At 46.7% G+C, this 24,450-nt stretch overlaps 1 protein-coding gene across 1 annotated transcript in view; it reads left to right on the forward strand.

Moving 5' to 3' along the window:
• The window catches only part of C11H10orf90 (chromosome 11 C10orf90 homolog), a 211,660-nt gene that overhangs the window by 14,515 nt on the left and 172,695 nt on the right, over positions 1-24,450 (forward strand). The window contains 1 exon segment of the mRNA XM_014562609.2: positions 8,620-8,692. Coding sequence (XP_014418095.2) covers positions 8,620-8,692 — 73 coding nt within the window.

Below are 24,450 nucleotides of genomic sequence, written 5' to 3' on the forward strand. Positions count from 1 at the left end.
TGATGGCTGCACAACGGGGTGAGTGGGCTTAATCTCACTGAACTGGACACTTAAAATGATAAATTAAAAAATATATATTTAAAACTTTTTTGAGCTCTTATTGATTTTGCACATTTTAAAAATTCTTTTCTTTTGGTTTTTTTTTTTTTTTTTGAGGAGGGGATTAGGTTTATTAATTTATTTGTTTGTTTTTAATGGAGGTACAGGGGATTGAACCCAGGACGTCGTGCATGCTAAGCACACACTCTTTCACAGAGTTGAACCCTCCCCTCCAAAGTGGTAAATTTTATGTTATATGTGTTGTACAGCAATTTATGAAAAATTCAAGAAGGCGATGCTAAGCCAACACATGGCCCTCCTGGGTGCAGAATGCGAGCAACAGCAGGGGTCTCCTGGTGAGAATCTGGCCCTGTTCTAACTTGTGTCTATAGATGCCTAAGATGGGGCTTTTTCACTAGGTGGTGAGATCCCTGAGGTCGGGGTCCCTGTCATTTCTCTCGCTAACTCTGTTTGTTGAATTGAAACTCTAAGCTAAATTGGAGCTTATCCATGATACATTAAAAAAAAATCATCCTTATTAAGGTATAATTTGCATACATTAATATTCATACATTTAATAAGTGTGCACCTCATTTTGTTTTGACAAATGCATACAGTCGTGTAACCAGTACGATGTCAGGAGGTAGGGCATTTCCACCGACCCAGAAATTTCCCTCGTGCCCTTTGCACTCAGCGTTCCCCGCAGCTCATCCCTGGCAACCACGGCTCGGCTGCTTCCTGCCACTTTGGTTTTTCTGGCCTGGCATGCTCTGTAACTGAAATCATGCAGTATGCAGCTTTTTTTTTGTGACCGTAATAAGTTTCTGCTATGACTTTGGCATCTTAATTAAATAGATGATGTTCAGTTGAGGTGGCAGAGGGGTGAGGGCTTGGGCCCTGATTCAAGTAAACTTAAATTTTGATCCTGACTCTGCCCCTTAATTCCTACTTTGATGAACTCTTCTCGTTTTCAGCATCAGTTGCTTCATACCTGGGATGGGTTTAATAAATTTAGCGCATCTGTCGGGGTGGAAGAAAGTGGGGTCACAGGAAGACAAGGCGGTGCTCTGTTCATCATACGATCACGGTAACGTTAAGTTGTTTATCATGTTGCTACTGATGTTACTATTAACAGTAATACTAAGAAAGACATTTCCTCACCTCTCAGTTGGGAGCCCAGCGGTACCTTCCTTCTGGAGTCGCCATGGAGATTACCTAATCCCCGTGAAGCATTTAGCACAGTCCCTGGCACGCGGTAACCGCTCTGCCGTGTAGCTGTTACTGCGTTTCCGTTACAAAGCCATTAAGGACCCTGTTCTGCTATTTCTCACCAAGTAAAAGTCATCACTTCTAATTCTGAAAAGGAGTGAAAGTCAGCTAGGAAAAAGGGCTCCTTTTAGATTGCTTTCTGTCAGTCTGGCTAAAAACAGTTGTGAAAAGCAGTCACCAGTGTGAGATAGGCAGCCCTTTCCCCCAGGCCCAGGGGAGGAGCTCCTGTGAACAGGTGAGCCAAAGGACAGGAAATACCTTCATCCTTTTCTTCTTTTTTGTCTCATTTTCTTTGGACGAAGAGAAGCGACATCAATTGAGTTAACGTTGTAGGGCTGAGTGGGTGACTGAATTCTCAGAACTTTCCCAAGTGTTCCAAAGTCAGGGTAACTTTATGGCATTCGATGTTGAAGTATTTCAAGCAGTTTGGGACTCTAACGGAAGGAAAGAAGACTGTGACAGTCAACAATTAGAAGGGAAAAAAGCTTCCACAAGGTACAAGAAATGGATTCAGTTTCTGGAATCATCAGCTCCCACTTTAAAGTAAGGAGCAAATGTTGCAAATGATAGGAAACATAATAGAACATACTGAAAGGAAAACTCAAGGAGTCAGGGGAAATCTACCTCTTTGATATACAAAATAGTTCAGCTAGATTTGACTTTGCAACTGGGTAATTAACATGCCTAGATTATGGTGTTATTTCCCCCACCCCCACACCTGATGTTTGCATAAAAATCTCCAGCCACGTGCTTCATCATTGCTGCTCCCATTTACCCCTGCAAACAGGCAGGGGCTGAAGTCACTGGTTGGAAAACAGAGTGAACTCTCCGAAGACCCCCTTCTCAGTAGGCACCCAGGGTAGGCTGTCTTCCTCTGGGAGTCTTACGAGAGGAGGAGTGATCGAAATAATGTATCTTCTTTACATCCTGATTTGTCTTATTTTCAAACCAGAACCCCACCACACCCCCACCTTGAAAACCAAAGTGAAGGAGAAGCAAGGAGGGACTGAACTGTAGCATCTTTGTTCAGATCGTAACAAGGGAGCCGTCCCACCATTTGCAATCAGATGAGGGATATTATCTCGGTAATAAAAGGCAATTGAGAATCTAAATGAAAAATCTAATGCTTTTCATGCTGATTTATTCTAGATTAGAAAAAGTTAAACCAGATGTAAACATGCAGAGATGAAGCATGAAGAGGGCATCGTGGCAGAGTGATAAATCTCAGTTTTGAGTTGTTATAGGTGCAGGGTTGCGCTCACCAGAAAATACACCATTGATCCATAAACTGCTCGGACATTAATTATTGTTACAGAATAGCGTTCGGAAGATTGAATGCAAACATCTCACGCTGGCAAAGAGCAATCATTCATCTCGTCTGGCCCTGGAGAGTGTATCCCAGACCCCAGAGGCCGCGTTAGCCCATCGGCAGTTCAGCCTGGATCCATCCACATCACGTGCTTGTTATCCGCCCTCTAGCGGGACCTCCATCACCCCCAGAGGAAGGCACTGGGATGCTGAGAAGAGATGGCCCTCTTCCCTGTTTCTCTGTTGGCAGACTCCCACAATGTCTGCCATTATCCCCAAAAGAAGACCCTGCCGGCTAAAATCCATCCTTGGTCTTTGACAAGTTCAGAATCTCTCCTCTGTTTCCCTGCCATCCAGGCAGGTGTCCAGAAGAGGCAAAGTGGAGGAGGGGGTGCCTCCGTGTAGGTCTGGAAATCCCTGTTTTTCACCTCTCTCTTCTTTCCTGGGGCATATGAAGTTTCAGGCCCTGTTTTACTTGCTCAATGCTTTGCAAAGTCCACAAACCATCTCTGCTACTTCCCTCACCTCTGTACACACAAGCACACACACACGCACACACGCTCATGTTAATCTGGGGAATGCTGAGAACACTAGTTCTGGTTGTTTGGGCTCTGGTTGTTAGTCGCTCTGTGATGTAGAGCAAATTACTGAATCTCTCCACACCCCAGGGTCTGTATCTATAAACAGAGATAATGTCTATCTTGTGGGGACTGGATGAGGGATATTTGGAAAACCTTAACCCAGAAGCAAGTAAATTCATTAAATATCTGTGGTACCAATCCGCAATCCACCGTCCAAAACTCTTGGGGCCAAATGTAATTCAACAGTGACTTCGTAATTTTATTTCAGAAAGGTGGTGCTGCCTACCCCTCCCAGTGGGATCTGAGGCAGCACCCTGTAATTAAGCTCACTGATGTTTCTGCAATAAAATATATGAATATTCACATGAAATGGAATAAATTAATATCATAAATAGCCTCAGGTTAGTTCAGGTAAGTCTTTGCTGTCAGATTAGTTTTCTACAAACTCCTAGAGAAAAACTCTCAGCTTTCAGAGCCTCCTGGATTTTAAAATTGCACATAAGGGATTGTGGGCCTGTGGTGAGTACTCAGATATCATGACGGGAGAGTCAGCAAACAGCAAAACCAGCGAAATACAGTAACGTATTTGCTTATTAGAACACAGCTATTATGGCAGGACTTGGGAGGATCCAATGAGAAAATGTGAGTGGTTTTGTAAAGCATTTAGTCTTATACAAGTGGAAAAGTTCCAGTATTATGGCACCTACGATGTTCAGATCTTGCTAGCACACAGCTTTTGGCTCCTGATGGAATTCATAGATCAATTTGCTGTCAATGTGATCAACATCCTCGCTGGTGTCAGACTTGACTACGGGATTTCTGCTGGCGGCAGTGTTACTGAGTCCAAACTTGTTCTGCTTGCCACACGACAGGCCAATAAATTGGGAGACGAGGTGCTGGGGCAAGGAATAATGACTTTATTGAGAAAGCCAGCAGACTGTGAAGATGGCAGACCAGTGTCCAGGAGAACCATCTTCCCCGAGTCAGAATTCAGGCTCCTTTTATACTAAAAAGGGGAGGGGGTGTGGGTGGTGGTTGCAAACTGCTTGGTGCTGGAATCCTTTGTTCTTGCCGCTGACCACCTGGGTCAGGTCGTGATGTCCCTGTAAACTTCCGACAAGACAAATGTTATTTTCCATTCTGCAACTTTTTATCTTTATCTGAACGGGAAAGTGTTACACCTTTATAGATCGGAGCCTTGAGAATGGGCTGTCCTGTACATTTCAGGCTATAACCACATTCTTTTACAGAATGTGGGCAGAACCAGCAAGACTAAGCCCAGGAAACAGGGCTCAAGGTTGCATCTAAAGAAGCAGATCTGAAGTAAAGTCAGGTTTTTCTTCCCTGTTATAGCGGCGCTGGGCAGGTTGGGCTCTGTAAGGTGGCGGGTGGTGAGGTGAGGTGGAAGGAACGCCAGACCAAGCTCAGGGGGGCTGGTATAGGTGCCCGAGCCACCTTCTTCTTGAGCATTTATGTCTCTTACCCTCTCTGAGCCTTGGTTTCTTTGTATAAAAAGCTCAGTGTGTCCTGGCCACATCTCAGGGACTTTGTAGACTCAAAATGAGGTGGTGTGTATGGAAGAGCTTTTGCAGACCAGAACATTTCCTATGATTGTAAAGTATTATGATTCTTTTAATGTGTTTGATCCTGATCATAGTTTTCTGCTCACAAGGAGTCATGGTAATTTCCTGGGTTCCAGTCTGGGCTCCTTCTCTTGCTTACTAGGTCTATGTGACTTTAGGCAAGTTACTTAACCTCTTTGTGCCTCAAATTCTACTTCTGTAAAATGGGAATAATTTCTCTCGCAGAGTTGTCATAATTGCCTGGCTGCAGTGAGCCCTCAGTGATTGCTCCTGGTGTGACCCCAGGCTTGAAGTAGGCTCAGCAGCCTCTGGGAACAGAGGTGGAAAAGAGGTCTTAAGTCTTTCCCTCTATTCTGTGGCCTTGGTGAATTACTGTTGCTGTTCACTAAATAACACACTGATGGCCTCAGAGGCCTAAGAGGGGGCAAAGTCTTGAATGGACTGAGTTAGGAGTCGCTTAATGATCACTCCTGTTGGATCCTTATCTGACACCATGTACAAAAATTAACTGAAAATGGATCAAAGACCTAAATGTAAGACCCAAAACTATAAAACTCTTAGAAGACTAAAACTATAAAACATAGGACAAAGGCTTCAAGACATTGGATTTGGCAATGATTTCTCAGACATGACTCAAAAAAGCATAGGCAACAAAAGAAAAAAATGGACAAATCAGGCTTCATGAAAATTTTAAAAATTTGTGCATCAAAAGACAGTATCAACAGAATAAAAAAGCAACCCACAGAATGGGAGAAAATATTTGCAAATCATACATCTGATAAGATCCAGAATATCCAGAATATATAGAGAACTCTTGAAACTCTAGAACAAATAACTCAATTCAAAAATAGGCAAAGAACTTGAATACACACTTCTCCAAAGAAGACATACAAATGGCCAATGAGCACATGAAAAGATACTCAACATCACTAATCATTGAAAGAGGGGGGAGGAGGGTGGGAAGGGACAGACTGGAAGTTCAAAATTTGTAGATACTGACAGGCATATGTAGAATAGGTAAACAAGATTATCCTGTATAGCACAGGGAAATATAAACAAAATCTTGTGGTAGCTCATAGCGAAAAAGAATGCGACAATGAATACATGTATGTTCATGTATAGCTGAAAAATTGTGCTCTACACTGGAAATTGACACAACATTGTAAACTGACTATAACTCAATTAAAAAAATGTTAAGAATGAATAAATAAATAAATAAGTAAATAAATAAAAAGAGAGAGATGCAAATCGAAGCTACAGTGAGATACCACCTCACACCCATTAGAGCGGCTACTGTGAAAAAAAAAAAACCCAGAAAATAACAAGAGTTGGTGAGGACGTGGGAGAAATTAGAACATTTGTGCAGTGTTCGTGGGAATGCAATGGTGCAGCGCCTGTGGAAAATAGTACGGTGGCTCCTCAAAAAATTAAAAATAGGATTGTCATATGATTCCGCAGTTCCACTTCCGGGTATATATCCAAGAGAACTGAAAGGAGGATCTCAAGGGGATATTTGTCCAACATGTTCACGGCAGCGTTGTTCACAACAGTTAAACATGCAAGCAACTTGTGTGTCTGCCGACAGATGAATGGATACGCAAAATGTGGTGTATACATGCAATGGAATATTAATCAGTCTTAAAAAAGAAGGAAGTTCTGTACAACATGGATGAACCTTTGCGGACATTATGCTAAGTGAAATAAGCCAGTCACAAAAATGATTCCACCTATATGAGGTACTTAGAGTAGTCAGAATTGTAGAGACAGGAAGTAGAATGGTGGTTGCCAGGCTAGGGTGATGGGTAAAGGGAGAGTTACTGTTTAATAGGTATAGAGTTTCAGTTTTATAAGATTAAAAGAATTACGGAGACAGATGGTGGTGATGGTTGCACAGCATTATGAATGTATTTAACGCCACTGAGCTTTCAGAAAAGGTTACAATGGTAAATTTTATTTTAAATATATTAACCACAATAAAAAATTAAAATTAAAAAATATATTGTATGTTAGAGTTGATAAAACATAGCTGGAAAACATTGCATCTTACATAGGCTGCAGCTAATTTCAGCACATGAGTCAAGGCTCCAGAAAAGAGGCGCTAATCTAACATGTACACAGGACTAAGCTTGAACACACAACTGAGCATAAGGTGCGAACTCTCCTTGTTCAGAAATCACCAAAGGTTCCCTGTCACTTAGGAAATAGTATCCAAATATGCGTGGCATTCAAGGCCACCGTGACATGTCCTTATGTCTGCAGATGTGCAGGTGTGGAGACTGTGGCAGGAATTAGGAGCATTTTTGTAGTGTTTTAACTTTAATTGAATTATAGTCGGTTTACAACGTTGTGTTAATTTCCGGTGTGCAGAGTAGTGATTCAGTTATACACATATATTTATATATACGTATATTCCTTTTCATATTCTTTTTCATTATAGGCTATTACAAGATATTGAATGTAGTTCCCTGTGCTGTGCAGTAGGGAACAACCTTGTTGTTTATCTATTTTATATATAGTAGTTAGTACCTGCAAATCCTGAATTCCCAATTTATCCCTCCCCCTGTCCCCACTTGTCATAATGTTAATAGACACAGTAACACACGTGCTCTGATCTACAAAGCCAGTCCCTGCTATTGGCGGTTTTGGGTACTTCTGGGGTTTTGCCATAATAAGCCACACTGCAGAAATGTCTTGCATGAATATGGCTTTAACGATATTTTGAATTCGTTAGAAATTCGAGCATTTTAAGCTGGGAAGGGACATAACCAGATTTGCTTTAGAGAAACATGACTGGTGACACAGAGGAGGGAAGGGGCTGCTGGCATGGTGTGGTCTTGGCAAGAGTTCTGAGGCCCTCCATGAGCCTCAGAGAGGGGAGCAGAGGGAGGCAGGGAGGCAGTGGAGGGGGATTTGGGAGATGCAGCCCCCAGGAGGTGTTGGTACCACACATCCCATGGAGCTGGCTGGGAGGTGGGCGCTGGAGAGAGCGAGGTGCATTTCAGTGTCATGGATCAGAGTGACTCAGTGGACCGCGTGGCAGGCAGGCCTGAGCCGGAGATGAGGCCGTGGTGCAGGGAGCGTGGCTGTCTGCTTCCAGAAGGTTTGGGGCCAGTGGGAAGGTGAAAGGAGGAAGGTAGAGGGTGTTCCTGGAGGGACTTTTCTGGTTTCACTTTTAACTCAAGAAAGATTTGGAAATGTAGTTTGAGACGTGAAGGAGGGCAAAGTCAAAGACTGAGGGAGATGGGGGTCCTTGCTGGTGCACGATCTCCGAGGAGATGCAGAGTGGATTCTAAGGGCCACTGTCTTTTCTAAAGACCTTTGTCTTCTGGCAGAGAAAGTCAGGGTCACGATCATCCTTGCAGACAGCAGAACACTTTTGTATACATTAATCTTATTTCCCGGGCCTTGACGGCTAATTCCTGAAATTTGATTGCTCATGGTTAATCAATTTATCAATATTTATTGAATGTCCAGTTTCAGCTCAACCCCCATCAGCACTCTGCTGGGGCAGGCAACAAATATGGAATGTGATTCTTTGATCTACTAGCAAAATCCGTGGCCAAACCCACATTAGCCGACCTGTTTTTCTTCCTCCCTGCTTCCTCCCTGTGCACTTTGCCATCATCAGAAACCCACCCTTTCTTCACTGGCGGAGTTGACCCAGGAGAAAAGGGAAAGGAGTATTTTCATTACCATCTGGAGTTCTTTCTTGGGAGAAAGGAGAGATTCTAGGGACATGTCTTGATTTAAAAAAAAAAAAATCATAACATACAGTATTGAAGATTATCTATCTGGAAAATAAAAATATCAAACTGGGAAGGTTTCCATTTCTCTTCCAGATCCAGAGTCGGCTCTTCTCATCCCCCAAAGATCACCCTGCCTGGGAAAGAAACGAGAGCCTTCCAGACTCAGGTAAGAACTCACCTCTGACCAGGTGGTGCTCTGTTCTAGCCTTTATTTACTTTCCCTCGCCTTTATTTTTATTAATAATGAAATGTGCTTTGGAGAGTAGTCTCCCCCTCACCTGAAATGAGAGCTCTGTGACTCCGACAAGATTTGAGGCTGATTTGAATTTCCAAACACACAGGCTTTTAGGCCGGCAGTCTCCAAAAAAACAAACAAAGCGGAAGAAATATTGGTTGCCTCAGGTAGTGCCTTCAGAAGCAGAGATTACCCAGATCGCTGAGCGTGGGGAGGGGGGTGAGGCCAGAGCAGAGCAGGCACTCCGCTGAGAATGAGTAATGGGACAAATACAGAATCTTCTCAGAACTGGAGCAGGTGCAGTTTAAATACACGCACAGTATCAGTGCGTTCATAAATCATTTTTTATGAAGCTTCAATTCATAGCCACTCAACCATAAAAACACTAGGTGAGATGGTTCCAGTTCCTAACTTTGCTCAGTTTGTTAACATCAATGGCACGAAAATAGGCTTTTCCCCTCCCTTTTCGTGAGAGAAATCCTGTGGATTTAAGTCACATTGTCTGATGGGACTGTAAGGAGACTGCTGGGTTAATAGGATATTTCAACTCACAGACTTTAGCAAAAAATAACTTTGAAAGACTTGTTTATCACATCGCAAATTTTGTCTTTTAATCCTCACTTGAATTTGAATTCGAAACTGTGGCAGATGAACCTGATACATGTGAAAATGTGTATGGGTGTGTCCATGTGTGTGATTATACATGTAGACATTTGTAGCTGCTCGTTACCCCTCACCACCTGCCTCCATCAGAGCTCTCAGGGGTCCGAAATCCTTTCCATAACTGACACAGTCAACCCGAGACAAAAACATGATTTGCAAGGAGCTTTCCTAGTCGATCCTTTCTGGAGCCCCCAGAGCATTATTTATAAGCTTATTTTTCAGTAGCAGCAGATTTTTGGTTTGCATCCTTTGAAAACCTAGCCCAGAAATGGCCAGTGATGAGAATGTGAACCCACTGATAGAAGCTTCTGGTGGTGTGGATGGCAGCAGGCTCAGGGCACACAGCTGGTCACCGGCACCCCACCGGGAGTCATTAAGAAGAATGCCATGTTTCCTCGGGGCACTCAGAGGGACCTGGGAAGACAGTCCAGCCCAGGTGACCTCATGCGGACATGTCTGTCTTCTTTTCCCGAGGACTAGGTCAACTTGAAATGCACCTACATCCAACAGGGATGTCTGCTCACGGGGTAGGTAGCAGTTTGATGACTTATACACAAGTACAAGCTAGCCATGAGGCCAGAGGTTAGCCATCCAGGCCACAGGGAATGTGCCCAAGCAACCCGGGTGAGAAGGGAGACACGTCTTCTGGATTTCTTTCCTTCCTTTTAGATCAATCAGTACTTTGAAAGTTCTCCTTATGGAAGAATACTTTAAAGGCAGTCTTTAAACTCTGGTGGAAGGCAAGGAGTTGTTAAAGAAAGAATCAGCCATGACGCTTGTTAAAGAGGGTCAGCAGGTTTTATTCAGGGACCACGATGGTGGGTCTTACAGTAGGGAAGCGAGATTAGGCTCAACATCAAATAAGGAAAAGTGAAAATTTATAGCCAGGGAGCAGGGAGGCAGTCAAAGGATGGAAGATTTCTAAGAGGAAACATCAGAGGCAATTTTGGCTAAATTGACTTGACATGTGGGGAATGAAGAATTTGAGCAGATATCAAGGGTGGGGGATTTTTGTCGAAATTGACCCAGCAGGATTCTTGCTAAAATTGGGCAAAGCGGACCAAGGACAGAACCCAAGAGTGAGGCGTTGTCAGTAAGAGTTCTCAGAGGAGACTGACTCAGGTTTGGTCAAGGAGAGTCCTAGTCGGAGTCAGCACCTGTGTGGCCACCATGCTTCTGCTGGGGGCTGGCTTTCTGACATGTCCCCACGAGGCCGTTCCCATCTGTTAAAGAGAAATTGCACTGGACACTGGTTAAAAATAGCAAGACAGATTTTATTCGAGCTACTGCAGCAGGTGAGAGACTTCAGTACAGAACTGAGCTCAGCCCTGACTGCGACAGGGCAGCCGGGGACCTACAGCGGGTGGATGGAGCGAGGGACCCCGCAGATGGAAAATCACTGAGAAGAACCTGATTAGATATCGGGGGGGGGGAGGGGGCTTGATTAGATATCACAGGTCAGGGAAATTCTTGTGAAACCAGCTTAGCAGGATTCTCTCTAAAACCGGATTCATTGGGATTCTTGGGCCTGGCGGGCCAAGACAGCAAACCTAGATGAAGCCAATCAGGAAGAGGGCTCTGAGGAGCCTGACTGAAGTCTGGTCAGGGAGGGACACCTGCCAAATCTCTTCTATGAAGAGTGGCCTCAGCTGTCACCTGTGCCCCTGAGCTCTCTGTGGTCAACCTTGCTCCCTGAAGGAAGAACGGGGAGTTGGTTTCGGGAATAAGACTCCCGTCCCAGCACTCAGGAGAAAGCTCCAGCACAAGGACGGGATCTTTGTCAGCCCTCTCAATGGCTTTGGGAAACCCAGAGAGCAGAGGGTTTGGTCAGGCTCGGAGTTGCAAGAACCAGAAGCACACTGTTGCAGAGGAAAGAAAAACCATTGTAAGGAAACCAGTGAACTTTGTAGAAGAACAAGCCATCAGGTTGTAGAAAGCACAGGAACCAAGGAGGCTCCCTGGGCTCTGGTAGCAAGAGTGTGGCCCTTGGCTTAGAGCTACCCTAACAGGAGCCGGTGCCTGGCTCTTATAGCTCATGTCTCTCGATTAACCTTCTCAGGCTCCATCCTTACGCACGCATTTCAGGTCAGGAGGCAGGCTTCGAAGTTAGGAACATGGCTTCTATCTGATATAAGTATTGCTACCCCAGTTTTCTTTTGGGTTCTGTTTGCATGGAATATCTTTTTCCATCCTCTTATTTTCAGCCTGCATGTCTCTCTAGCACTGAAGTAGGTCTCTAGCATATATATGAGCCCTTATTTCTGTATCCAGCCACCCGGTCTGTGTCTTTTGGTTGGAGCATTTAATCTATTTACATTTAAGGTAATTATCGATACATACGTTCTTATTGCTATTTTGTTAATTGTTTTGGGTTTGTTTTTGTACGTCTTTCTTTTCTCTTCTTTTTGTTCTCTTTTCTTATGGTTTGATGACTAGAGAAGTTCCTTTAACATCTGTTGTGAAGCTGGTTTGGTGGTGCTGAAATCTTTTAGCTTTTGTTTATCTGTGAAGCTTTTGATTTCTCCATCAAATCTGAATGAGAGCCTTGCTGGATGGAGTATTCTTGGCTGTAAGTTTTTCCCTTTCATCACTTTAAATATATCATGCCATGGAACATGGCTTCTGGACATCCAGCCTTATGGGTGCCTGGCTGGCAGGGCAGTTTTCCCAGAAGGAGCCCATGGGCCAGGCTGATGTCCCAAAGGCATAAGTAGGTCCCATGGATCTCGAGTTTGTCCAACTTCTGCCTGATGCCTGATGTCTGAAACTCCTCCCCATCATTCCCACGCAGGAGTAGGAAGCCTTTGCAGAGAAGGCTGACCACATCATAAGACCCAAGGACAGGGGACGCACTCTATCTGAAGGTGGCTCATGACTTGCTTACACAGCTGGAATTGTTAGAAAGTCTTTAGATTTTGTTGGGCCAAAATAAACATCCTTCTTTATTTTTAATCTCTATTGAGTAGGCAAAGAGGAGCCATTAAATATTTTCAAGTTGCTAGAATGAGTGATCTGATCTGTGTTCCAGGAAGACATCTCCACTGTGTAATTCTGGGAAGGAGATGCTACGGGTTTTAGGCCAGGGCAGGGGCAGGGGATGCTGGAAACAGTGGAGCACTGGGAAATGGCCTAATTATTTATGGGCAGTTGGGATAAGGGAGGAGTTAAAGATGTTTCTGGGTGTGGGGTGCTACCATCAGTGAGGTGGGAAATTCAGGCGTCAAGGGCTGGTGTTGGTGGAAGGATCTTGAACTGTGGGGTTTGGACGCTCTGCATGTGAGAGGCCACCTGGCCTAGATGTGCAGGAAGCAGCTGGAAGTTTGGTGCTGAGATCATGAGACAGGTCAGGGTGGTGGATCTCGATGTGAGCATCTTTACCGGTGGGTCAGGAGAAACCAGGAGAAGAGCTGAGATTAGTGCAGGAGAGAGTGTGTGAGGTGGGACAAGGTGGGGCTTCAAAGCCTCAGGTACCCCCAGCATAAGGTGGGAAGAGGAACCGTCCTGGGAACCACAAACCTGTGTCTGGTTTTGTTTTTCAAGTTGAGGTATCCAGTGTCAGTGTGGATTTCGCCCTCGGTTTGTCTTTTATTTTTGGAAAAGTCTCTCTGCTTCCTCAGGTCTTAGACAACAGTGGTTTAGGAGTCCCCCATCGCCTCGGGACAGCTCTAAAACCCAGTGATGTAGGTGGTGACCTATGTTATGGAAGCTAGGTCAGTGTGTCTGGGGTCCAAACAGGGTTCAGAGCACTCACGCAGGAGAGCTGAAGTGAATGTCGTCTTTGGATTTTCATTTTTGTTTCCTTCCTTTGCACAATTCACTGTCTTGGTCATTGGAAATTCCAGGGCTGGGAGGGGCAGGGAGCGGATTTCTTAGGCTGAAGTTGTCCTCTTGGCAAGGGCTCTAAAATCCGTTGGCCTGGGTAAAATTTCAGTTTACTATGATTAATAGGATCTGAACACTAAGGGAGAAAAAAATGTAGGAAGGATGACCGTTTCTGCCCAAACTCACATCTGTTTACAAAATCAGTGGAAGGTAGGAAGTCCTTTTCCAATTTCCATCCTGCATGTTATAAAAAGATTCCATTCACTGTTTCCCCATCACCTGTCTGCAGACGAGACTGCTTGAGCTAAGGATTTAGCGATGTGGAAGAATCAGGTGCCACTTAAGCCACTTCTGGGGAAATCAGTTATAGGAAATATACGTAAAGGGAATTGATGATGGTCATGGGGGATTTTTAATTACTAATTCACTTGGCTTACAAAAGAAGGTAGGACAGCGTGAAATTTTTTCCCTTCTGATCAATTAAGCCTGACCTTTACAACTGGCAGATTTTAAAGGGTGGGTCTTTGATTGATGAGTAGGACAAAGTAATTATATTTCTGCTTAAAACCTGAGGATAACTGTTGCTTTATTCCAGCTCTTATAAAAGCACAATGATTTGCTTCCTTCATAATCATAGTTTCGATTTTAATTCATAGAGTCGAACAGTCAGTTGTGCCAATAAAACACACACTCTTGACCTCACTTTGAAGAAGAGTTGTTCGTACTATACCTTAGACCCCCTGGATCTGATGTGAGCCGTGTTTCTTTCCTCGTCCAGAAGTCGTTTGTAATTGCAGCCTCTCCGTGAGCAAGGTACAGAAGGGATGCCAAATTTATCTGCTTGATTTCCCTGAAAAACATGTTTTTTTTTTTTCTAATTAAGGCTCTAATTGTGGGAGGAGAGCCATGTGGATTATTTTTTTTTTTAACAGAGCTGTTTGCTCACTCTGCACTTCTCTGCCTTATTATAGAGCCCTCCCTGCCCATGAGGAAGGTTCCTCTACTGAGCAGTGGTTAAGAGTACCTTTAATCAAAGCAGTTTCTCTGGTCAAAAGCCACATCCATCCTCAGAGAGCCAAGTATAAACCCCCTGGCACAGCATCTGATGCGCTTCTCCCTCTGAGTCCAGTTCATCCTTCTAGATTTTTCTCCAATTGCGTAGCCTTGCAGCGCCTGTACTCACACCTGCGTATCTTTGGAGAGGCTCTCCTGAAACTGACTTCTATGTATTTCCGTTGAGAAAATCCTTCCTTCTTCATGTGTGTTCTCCGACTCAACCCACCCCGCCCCCGATCTCCCAAGGGCATTTTGTTTGTCCTACAGTCATGGTCCTTCCAGTGCTGTCTTGTTTCCCTTGTAGATTTGCCTTTTGTTTTCCCCTTTAAGACTGTGGGCTCAGAGGGCAGGGACCTTGTCCCTCTTGACTCCACGCTTCCAAGTTCAGGGACTCGGCCGCAGAGGGTTCACCAGACTGAGCAGCAGCATTTGTGTGGAGGAGCTCCGTGGAGCCCACTGCCTCCAGGGAGCCCACCTGACTCCCCCAGGCAAGCCCGCGGAGCAGGCTGGGAAGTGGGGTCACATGGCAGCCGCTGAGCCCCTGACAGGGAAAGCGTCTGTCTTTGGCTTTTTCCAAGATTCTTTCAAGCGCTTCGCATGACTGGCACCTGCCCTGTGACTCAGCCCCCTTTGTTGAGAGGGACAGCCCTCCCCCCAAGCGGCGTCTGTGGAGTCTGTCCGTGCTTTCCTCACACAGCCTCCAGCCACCCTCTTCTGCAAGAGGGAGGTGGGACAAGGCGGCACAGCCTCTGATCCCCGGAGAAGAAAGAACATTTATTCCTGCCTTCAGAGCATGACATCGGGAGACACATTTGGGTCTTTTGTGCCAACTTGTGTAGGACATTCTTGGAAAGAAAACAGACCAAGTTGCCTTTGTCACAGGGGCATGTGATGGTCCGTGTTTGTTCTCTGATGAATAATCGTCATGCTCATGTCCCCTCCTGAATTCTGCTTAGTGCCTGCCTCGGTCTCAACCCTCAGTTTTGCTGCAATCACCCATAAATAGTGCAGTGAGCAACTTCCTCCCGCTGTACAAGAGTCTGCCTCTCACTGCATCTTCGCCCATCACCTGGTACATAATCCAATTTTAAAAATAATTGATGAAATAAAGTACTAAGCAGAGAGCTCAGCTGAAGATTTCCCAGTCATGTAGCTCTGTTTCAGGGAGCTGCATCCAGCCAGATTTAACTGCTCCCTCTCACAGTCGTGGAAGCTCAGTTACTGCCTCACGTGTACTGAGGGTCTGGGGAAGTCGGATGCTGGGATGACGTGGACGGTCCCTGAGGGCCACTGTGCCTCTTGCTTAGAGTGGTGGAATGAGCTTCAGTTCACTTCCCCCTCGAAGTGTGTGTGCCCTTCTTCCATATTTCTGTCTCTCTGAACTCAGAATTGCTGTTCCATCTCAGAAGTGTCGCCACCATCCATCTGGTTGGCCAAGCTGGAAACCTTGGGAGTCTTTCTTCCTCTCACACTCCCACGTCCAATCCATGAGCTCGTACCTGTGATTTACCTCCTGCCCATCTGATTCACCCTCTTCTCTCCACCCCGGCCGCCATGTTGGCTTGGGCTACTGCACTAGTCCGTGCTTCCGTGTCTGGTCTCCACCTAGAGACAGAAGGGGCTGTTTGGGCCATGCCGGCCCCTACTTAAAACCTTTCCATGCCTTTCAGTTGCTCTTAGAATAAAGGCAGTTCTTGCTGTGGTCTGAGAGGCCCTGAGGGCACTGGCCCCTGAGCGCCACTCCCTCCCCTCCCTCTTTCTGTGGCACCCCTGCTCCGTGTGCCTCCTGTGGGGGATCCTTGTACGAGCTCATCCCTCTGCTTGAGCTGTGCCACCCACTCCCTTCTCCCTAGGTGCCCCTTACTCATCCTACAGATCCACCCATATGTCCTAGAAAAGCCATCCCCAATCTCAAGACCAGCCCCCCTGCAGGTACCCGGAGTCCACCTTCTTTGCTGCACTTATCATAGCCATGTTGTGTTTATTTGTATTTGACGAGTATCCGTCCCTTCATCCAGACCGTAAGCTGCACAGAGCTTGCCAGCACCCATGACAAGCCTAGGGTACCCCATAAACACCTGCTGGGGGGATGAGCCAGCTGGCTGGAGGAAGGGGCTAAGTCGGTGATGGAGCCTGGAGAGCCACAGGACAGGGGATCAGACACAGCCCCGTGGCTGACCTCACAAGGACTTTGAGATGATGCACAGACACTGTGTCTATTTCCCTGTCTGCCGTCTCTACATTCACACTGAATTTCTCTGACTCTCTCTTCTGACCCCATCTTCACAATCTCCTTCCTCGGACTTCATCACTGTCTCTCCTCCTGGCGTTGCCTGGCCCCAGAACCATGGGCCCCAGCCTGTGTGGAGGTCCGCGCTGGGCTTAGACATGATTGCTGGTGTGACTTCAGGTGGCTTTAAATTAGAAAGGTTTATTGGTTTCTACTTCCTTATTAATTGTTAGTTGTATATCAGGAGCTCCCCAAGAGAAAAATAACACTTACAAATAATTGTGCGAAGTCACGCACTCCTTCCAAGGGCTGTAGATTATCAAGAAAAGGCTGCAAATAAAAGGCACATTCCCAAACTCTTGTGGGTCCCACTGTGTGGAATACTGCTTGTTTGGGTGAAAGATTGTTTTGTTTTGTTTTGTTTTGTTTTGTTTTGTTTTTTGGAGTAGCTTTTGCACCCAGCTGGCCATCTGAAAAAAAAGATTTCTGAAAAGAAAAAAAGCATCTAAACAAAGGCAACGTAAATTGAAAGGGACACATGGAATTAAATGTATTTTTGAAGCTTATTGTGTTTTTAGTATCACGATCATGTTCGTGTCCAGCTTCTCAGCACAAAAGGAAGGTTTATCCGGCAGTGACTGAGGCAGAGGGCCAGAGGATCTGCATAAAGTCACGTCCAAACAAAGCCAAACTGGCTACCCTCTTTGCTTATTTTAAAATACCGGTGAAAATACCAGTGCAGGCCAGAAGATCATTCTTGTGAAGCAAGGACTTGTGGACTGATTAACTCCTCAACTGCTTCCTTCTCTCTCTCTGGGTGTGGTTTCGGGCTCACAACTTGCCTTTAGCTGGGGGAGGGGGGTGAAATGCAGTGGGCGGGGAGGACCCTGTCTGGCTGAGCAAGACTTATGATGAACGAGGAAGGTCTCAATTGCCAGAAAAGGAAAATTAGGGCCGACAGCCCTTTCCAGCTGCCCAGGGAGCGCAGACTCTCTGTCCTGGTGCAAATGTTTCCCTGTGTTCGAGCAGGAGACAGGTAAGATCTGGCTTCTTGTTCAAAGGTGCTATTGTTCTTGAAAAGGCCTTGGCTTCATGTCACGTGTCTGCCTGGGTCCCGGAGGAGACCTGATGTTTATAAAAGCTTCCGGAACATTCTTCCCTCAGGCTGATACTTGACAACACCGCGGCCTGACCTCTGAGGGCTCCTGAATCTCATTTTAAGAGCTTCAGCTGTGAGGTTTTCTGTTTTTCAAAATGGCCTTGACCACAGAGGGCTGCGCTTTCTCTAAGCGGTTTAAGTGACTTTTTAAATGGAGCTCTTCCTTAAAATGGAATCTCATGGGAAGCCAATTTGTCAAACAGACGCAGAGGCGCTCAGGCCAAAGGGGGGGCAGTGAGCACGCGTGCCCAGGTGGGCCCTCTCCCCTGAGATGTTCCAGAAGTCCAGGCGTGTGTCGGAGCGTGACTTGAAAGCCATCATCCTCAGGGCTGGGAGGAGAGCACGGACCATTCGAATAAACATTGATCGCCTCCTCTCTGAACGCTGACACTGCGCGCAGTTAACCCGGAGCCCCGCGGAAAGAGCAGGTTATCCCTGCGGGCAGCCCGCTTTGACCTGGAGACGTCCCCCGCTTCCTTACCGAGTGGCGCTCGAGTTCCTAAATCCCACTCGATTTTCTGGCTCTCGTGAATGTGATTATCTCGGCGCCTGTGAGCCGGAGCCGGTGCTGCAGGTTGTCCCGTGGAGGGCCGCCTCTCGTGGCATCCCGCGGAGGGAGAAGAGGAGGACCGGTGCTCGGGGTCTTCACTGGAAGCTGGGCTGAAGCTAGCGTCTGTAATGGGACTGTGCTTTTAAAATTCCCTTCCTTTTCCGGTATTAAATAGCTTTACTTTAATGACCCTCAGCTCATAGTTTCTTTTAGATCCTTCATACTGGCCCTGGCAGGCCTCCAGCTACTTATTCAACTCCGAATGTGGCTTTCTTGAATGGCTGGCATGTGCTTAAGTTTGATTTGTTCTTTTTATGGGATGGAGGAGACGGTCTATGAGGGTGATTAAACCTCAAGATGGGCAGCCGGGGGAGAGGATGGCCAAGCCCTGTGCCTGGACAGCTTTGAAAACAGGCCATGCTGAGGGTCAAGGACTGCCCTTCCGGAAAGCTGTGCTCCGCGGCGGAGCTGGGGAACGTGGATTCTGAGCTGGGGGTGCCTTGGGCATGAATTAAAATTGGGGTCAAAGGGTAATGTTTCTGCCTTCGGAGACGAGACTGGAAGCTGTGTTCTGGGGTGAAACTAGGAGGCGTTGGAAAACCCCAGCTCTACCACCGTTCCTTCTCGAACGTGACTGGACTGACCTCTGTGAGACTCAGCTTTATGGTTTGTAAAGGTGGGGATGATAGTACCGCCCTTGCCTGGTTGTCCTGGGGAATAGTTACAGTGGGCGTAAAACCCTAATCCTAAACGTTTGAAAAATTTATTTTACTGTCATAACACTTAGCGTGAGATCTACGCTTCCGACAAGTTTTTAAGCATGCAGCGCATTTTCGCTGACTGTACGTGCAGTGTGGTTCGGCCGATCTCTAGGGCTTATTCATCTTGCTTAACTGAAACTTCACACCGGTTGATTAGTGATGCCTCATCTTCCCCTCCCCTCACCCAGTCCGTGGCCGTCACCATTCCAGTCTCTGGTTCTATGAACTGGGCCATTCTAAAGAGCCCCCAGAAGCGGAAACCGTGCAGTATTTGTCTTTCTGTGACTGGCTTACTTCACTGAGCATAATGGCCTCGAGATTCATCCATGTTGTCATTGCAAGATTTCTTTATTTTTAAGGGCTGAATAATATTCCACTGTATGTACAGACCACCTTTTTCTTTATCCATTCATCTGTTGATGGCCATTTCAATAGTTTCCACGTATTGGCTACTGTGAACAGTGCAGCCCTGGATGTAGGAGAGTAGATATCTCTTCCGGATCCTGATCTCAATTCTTCGGATAATACCTAGAAGTAAGACTTTTGGTTCATAGGGTCATTCTAATTTTTTGAGGAACTTCCATACTGTTTTTCCTAGTGGCTGCACCATTTTGCATATTCAGTAACACTGTCCAAAAGTTCCAGTTTCTCCACATCCTTGCCAATACTTGTTATCTTTTGCTTTTTAAAATTTTTTAAATTTTTTGTAAGAGCCATCTTGACAGATCTGAGGTGTTATCTCACTGTGGTTTTGGTTTGCTTTTCCCTGATGACGTCTGACTAATCCTAATTGTTGATTTTTAAATTAGCATGAGGATAACAACTCTCTCCCCAACCCACCAAAAAAAAAAAAAATACAGACTCTTATAGGTTATAATTCCTTTTCTGAAACATTCTGTTTAAGCCGTATGTTGGGGGAAGGGGAGAGAGGGTGAGCCGAGGTGGGCATACAGACAGAGGGGCCACCTGTGATCTGTGATCCGTGGGCACACTCCACGTCTGCCACACCGGGACCCTGGGCAGCTTTCCAGCCGTTAGTGACACCCGCAGTGGGTCACCATGCTCAGCCCATCCCCATGCCTGCCTTCCTCTTTATCCCTGCCACTTTGCCCCAGATGCTTTCATCCCAGCTTACTGTGAAGCCTCCTGCCCCACACCATCCCTGGCCATGAGCCCTGCAGTGGTCAACTTTATCCCTGTCCTTGGCCACGTTGGTAGGCCGCCCCTAGGAGGGATCAGACCTGCTCCCCTGGCCTGTGCTTCTAAGCACTTCAGTGGGTGTCTGGTGACCTCCTTGCCTGTGGGCTGCTGCATCTCGGGCAGACTCTGCTGCACCATCTCCAAGGACTCTCCTGGCCCTGGAGTGCCCTCCTTCCTCTCTTCACACCCTTTCTTACCCTGCCTCATGGGTCTCTGGGGAATCCGTGGAGTGATGATGGAAGAGGCCCACGGAGTCTGGATGTCGCATGCTCGCAAGCAGGGTTGTAGCACCTTGGGGGAGGGGGGAGCAACATCGGGACGGTGGCAGCAGACGCCAGAGTCAGGTCGGGATCCCTGTAGATCCAGAATGCCGTTTTGTCAGAGGACCCGGCTGGGGCAGGGGGAGGGGGTGGATCGGGGATGAACAACAATAATAGAATTCAGGTATCTGTTGCCACAGCGACACCAAAAAACTCCCCCTCCCCAAGACTCAGTGGCTTACAGAATAATAAGAGTTTCTATGTTTCTCGAGCCTCGAGTTGGCGATTTCGGCTGATGGTCTGGTCTCTTCTGGGCCTGCTTGTGTGTTTGGGGTCGGCAGGCTGTCGGCTGGGGCGCCGGCTCCGCTCAAGCCGGCTGCATGGGGTGAGGGCCGGCGGGGCGGGGCAAGAGCAGAAAGAGAAATGCAGAAACACGCCTGCAAGCAAAGCGAGTCGAAGGGCAGCACTCAGACTCTGGAGGTGGAAAAACAGACCCCACCTCTCGATGGAAGGAGCCACAGAGCCCACTGAAAACGTGGGGTGTCGGGGGGTGGAGAACTGGGGCTCCTAATGCCATCCGCCTACCAGCTCTGTGCCTGGCGCTCTGCTGGGCGTGCGCAGGGCTTGGGCCTTTTCACTACCGCTCCAAGAGGAAGGTACACCTGTGCCCATTTGATAGATAAGAATATTGAGATTCAGAGAAGATCAGTAACTTAGGGGGCTGCTGAATTGCTCACCCTTAAGTGAGGGTCATGTTTTCTCCCCTGTGTTCTCTGATGGGCGTGAATGCACTGGAGCACATTATGTGCCTGGTACACACTGGATGCCTAGGGATGCTGGCTGCCTATAGGCCTGAAATCAGTGTGCCCAGGGGCCACACGTGTCCCCATGTCACTGCGGCCCCTGTGCCTGGCACAGCAAACAAGGTCCAATACACTGCTATTCAGGGCTGCATGGCAACATATAGGGTCCTGGAAAGGCAGCCTCAAGGTCGGACAGATCTGGGTCTGATCTGATGGGTCAGTTACTAGATATGGGATCTCTGGTTTTGGAGGCTGGGAGACTGTGTCTTTTGAAAGTCACTCCTGGAGGATTCTAATCTCCTCTCTTCTGTCTGCATGTTGTCAGTTTACGTGGCTTGGAATTCTGCTCCCTGGGGTCACAGGGTTCCAGCTCTACTGGGGCACCCGCAGCTACATAAATGAGGACAGTGTCTGGTCCCCCACTGACGCCTGCCCCATCTGCTCTTGCCACTTCTGCAGCAGCTGAGTCTTTGATCTGGTCAAGGGCGAGTTAGGAAGCTGCACCCCTGGCTCCTTCGTGACGATTCCATCGTCTCCATGTTTCTCCTTGTACATCTGCGCCGTCCTTGGGTCCTGGTGTTTATGCTGCCTGGCCTTGGTTTCCATCTTCACTGCTCAAGTCCCTGCCATCCAGGACATCTGGAGATGCCAAAGGCCTGGAGATAGAGGTTGTGAACCCGAATGGTGCCCTCCCGTTTTACTGAGCGCTTATTCTGTGCCAGGGACTGAGTGGGGTGCTGGGTATGCAACGTTGAACTTGACATCAAAGCAACCTGCCCTCCTGAAATTTATATTCTAGAGTTCAGGATGGACAGAAATCAAGGAAACAGACAAAAAAGCAGCATGAGTAAAACAAGGAGATAAGAGAGAAAAACAAAGGGACACCTGCTTTAGGTCAGGGAGGTTGGAAAGGTGTTTGCCTTCCCAGGAGCCAGGGTAGCGGGTGCTTCAGGCTGAGGAAGCAGGATGTGCAAAGGTCCTGAGGAAGGGAAGAGCCTGGCACCTTCAAGGAACTAATAGGAGACCCAGGGTGGCCTGAGCATATTGGCGGGGGGTGGGGGTGATAGGAAAAGAGACTGGAGAGGTGGGCGGGAGATGGACCAGGATGTCCAGATGGAGGGCTGTGCCAACAACAGTGAGCTTTGTGTTCAACGCAGAAGTAACTAAAGGATTCGAAAAGAGGGATTCATTTTGCTTTGTGATAAGGCCACTTATGCATGTGTGTAACCTAACTCAGAGAGTGTCCTGGTGTCTGTGCCTGATTAAGGGTTTTGTGTGCACGTGTGCTTTCTGAGGTGCGATGCATCTCTCTGTATATAGACGGACTTTTAATCAAGCCTTTCAGCATAGTTTATATATGTTTTTATAATTTCCTTGCTGGTATAAATGTTTGTATTTGAAAAAGTTATATGAGGGTATTGCATAGAAGACTTACCTAACCTTATAAAGTTGAATCATAGTCATTGAATTTTAGGAAGGACTAATTGTTGAGCTTTTATGAAATACTGGGTTTAAGTAAACTCCATACTGGGCAACACCAGCGTGTATTCTATGAATATCATTATTTTAAATTAAGAATTAATGTTTAGCATTCCTAGATTACGTGTTAAGTGTTTGATATAATTTGTAAAGAGTGTTTGTCTCCCGTCTTTACTTAAATTTAAAATAGAGTTCATATTCAAAATATCCAAAAAAAAAAAGATGTTGTGAGATCTAAAGCCTATATAATTTGGGCAAACTTGTTTAAGAAACAGGATGCGAAATGACAAGTGGCAAGCTGCACAGCCCTGATGGAGGCTCGGAAGGGCATCCACGTGGGTGAGGGGCCCAAAGCTTCCTCTGCTTCACCCCAGGTCCCCCTTAACGGTAGGAATGAAGGGGGCAGGAGTGAATGCAGGGAGATGGACTTACAGGCCCACAGCAGCCGTCCGGAGAAGAGAGTGGTGACTAGGGTGGTGGCCTTGGAGCACGAGATGCACTCAGGTAGGTGGTGGAAAGAAAGCCCTAAGGTTTTGCTCAATGCTTGGATGTGGGCAGTGACGGCGTGGAGGAACTGAGCATTATGTCATGTGAAGCATGTTCCTTCACCTTCTCAGTATGTCTAGGAGGTACTGATGATCATCTTATAAAGAATTTTTTATTGCATTATAGTTGGTATACAGTATCATAGAAGTTACAGGTGTACAATACAAGGGTTCACAATTCTTAAAGCTGAGACTGCATTTATAGTGTAAAATATTGGCTGTATTTCCCGTGTTGTACAATAGATCCTTGTAGCTTATTTATGCCTGGTAGCTGTACCTTTAATTCCCTCCCTGTGTATTGTCCCTCCCCCTTCCCTCTCCCCACTGGGAACCACTAGCTTGCTGTCTATCAGAACATCTTAAGTCCAGAAGGAAGGAGATGGACACTCGGAGGCTTCATGAGCTGCCCAGGTCTCAGAACTGCTCAGCGTCAGGTCGAACCCTGGCTGGGCTGCCCTGAAGCAGCTGCCTGCAAGTCCCCTGTCCCCATGTGCTGGGGGGCGGGGATGTGGCAGAGCAGGCGCTGGCGGTCACCCACTCCCGGGGATAGTTGACTTTGGACTAGACACACACAAGTTTTCTCAGATGAACTTGAGAAAGACTCTTTTTCCTTCTCTTGTCTGTCTCTGCTCTGCGTTCCTCTCCCACTGCTGACCCGCACTAATCTAACCCCAGGGTCCCTCTGCCCAGGCTGTCTCATCTGGGGGGTCACCTTTCCCTCCTCCTTTGCCCCCCCACCCCCAAGCCCATTAGCTTGCTCACAGGGGGACCACACTGGGACCCCTTCATCCGAGCATCTTTGGGACTCAGCACACAGCAGGCGTCCGGTCAAGTTTTGCCGAATAAAGTTCTTTGACATAAAGGTGGAGTTATAAGCTGATTCCACGCAAGGGCTCCAGGGGTTAAAGCTTTCTTGTTAGTAAAATAGGACAATGATAGTCCCCGCATCACGGGGTCACTGAGGGGATTAAACAAGTTCACGTTGACACCGTGCCTAACGCAGAGTGCACACATGGGCTATGGTTATTTTTATGATCTGTGTTTTAAGAGGAAAGAAAGATGAACAATGTCATATAGTTAATGCAAGATAAAATGCTAAGAAATATTTGCAAGTTAAAAGAGAAGTTGGCGAATGCAAAAATTAGGCTTGGAGCAGTGAAG

Source organism: Camelus ferus, chromosome 11 (assembly GCF_009834535.1).
Source record: "Camelus ferus isolate YT-003-E chromosome 11, BCGSAC_Cfer_1.0, whole genome shotgun sequence".
Taxonomy (NCBI): Eukaryota; Metazoa; Chordata; class Mammalia; order Artiodactyla; family Camelidae; genus Camelus; species Camelus ferus.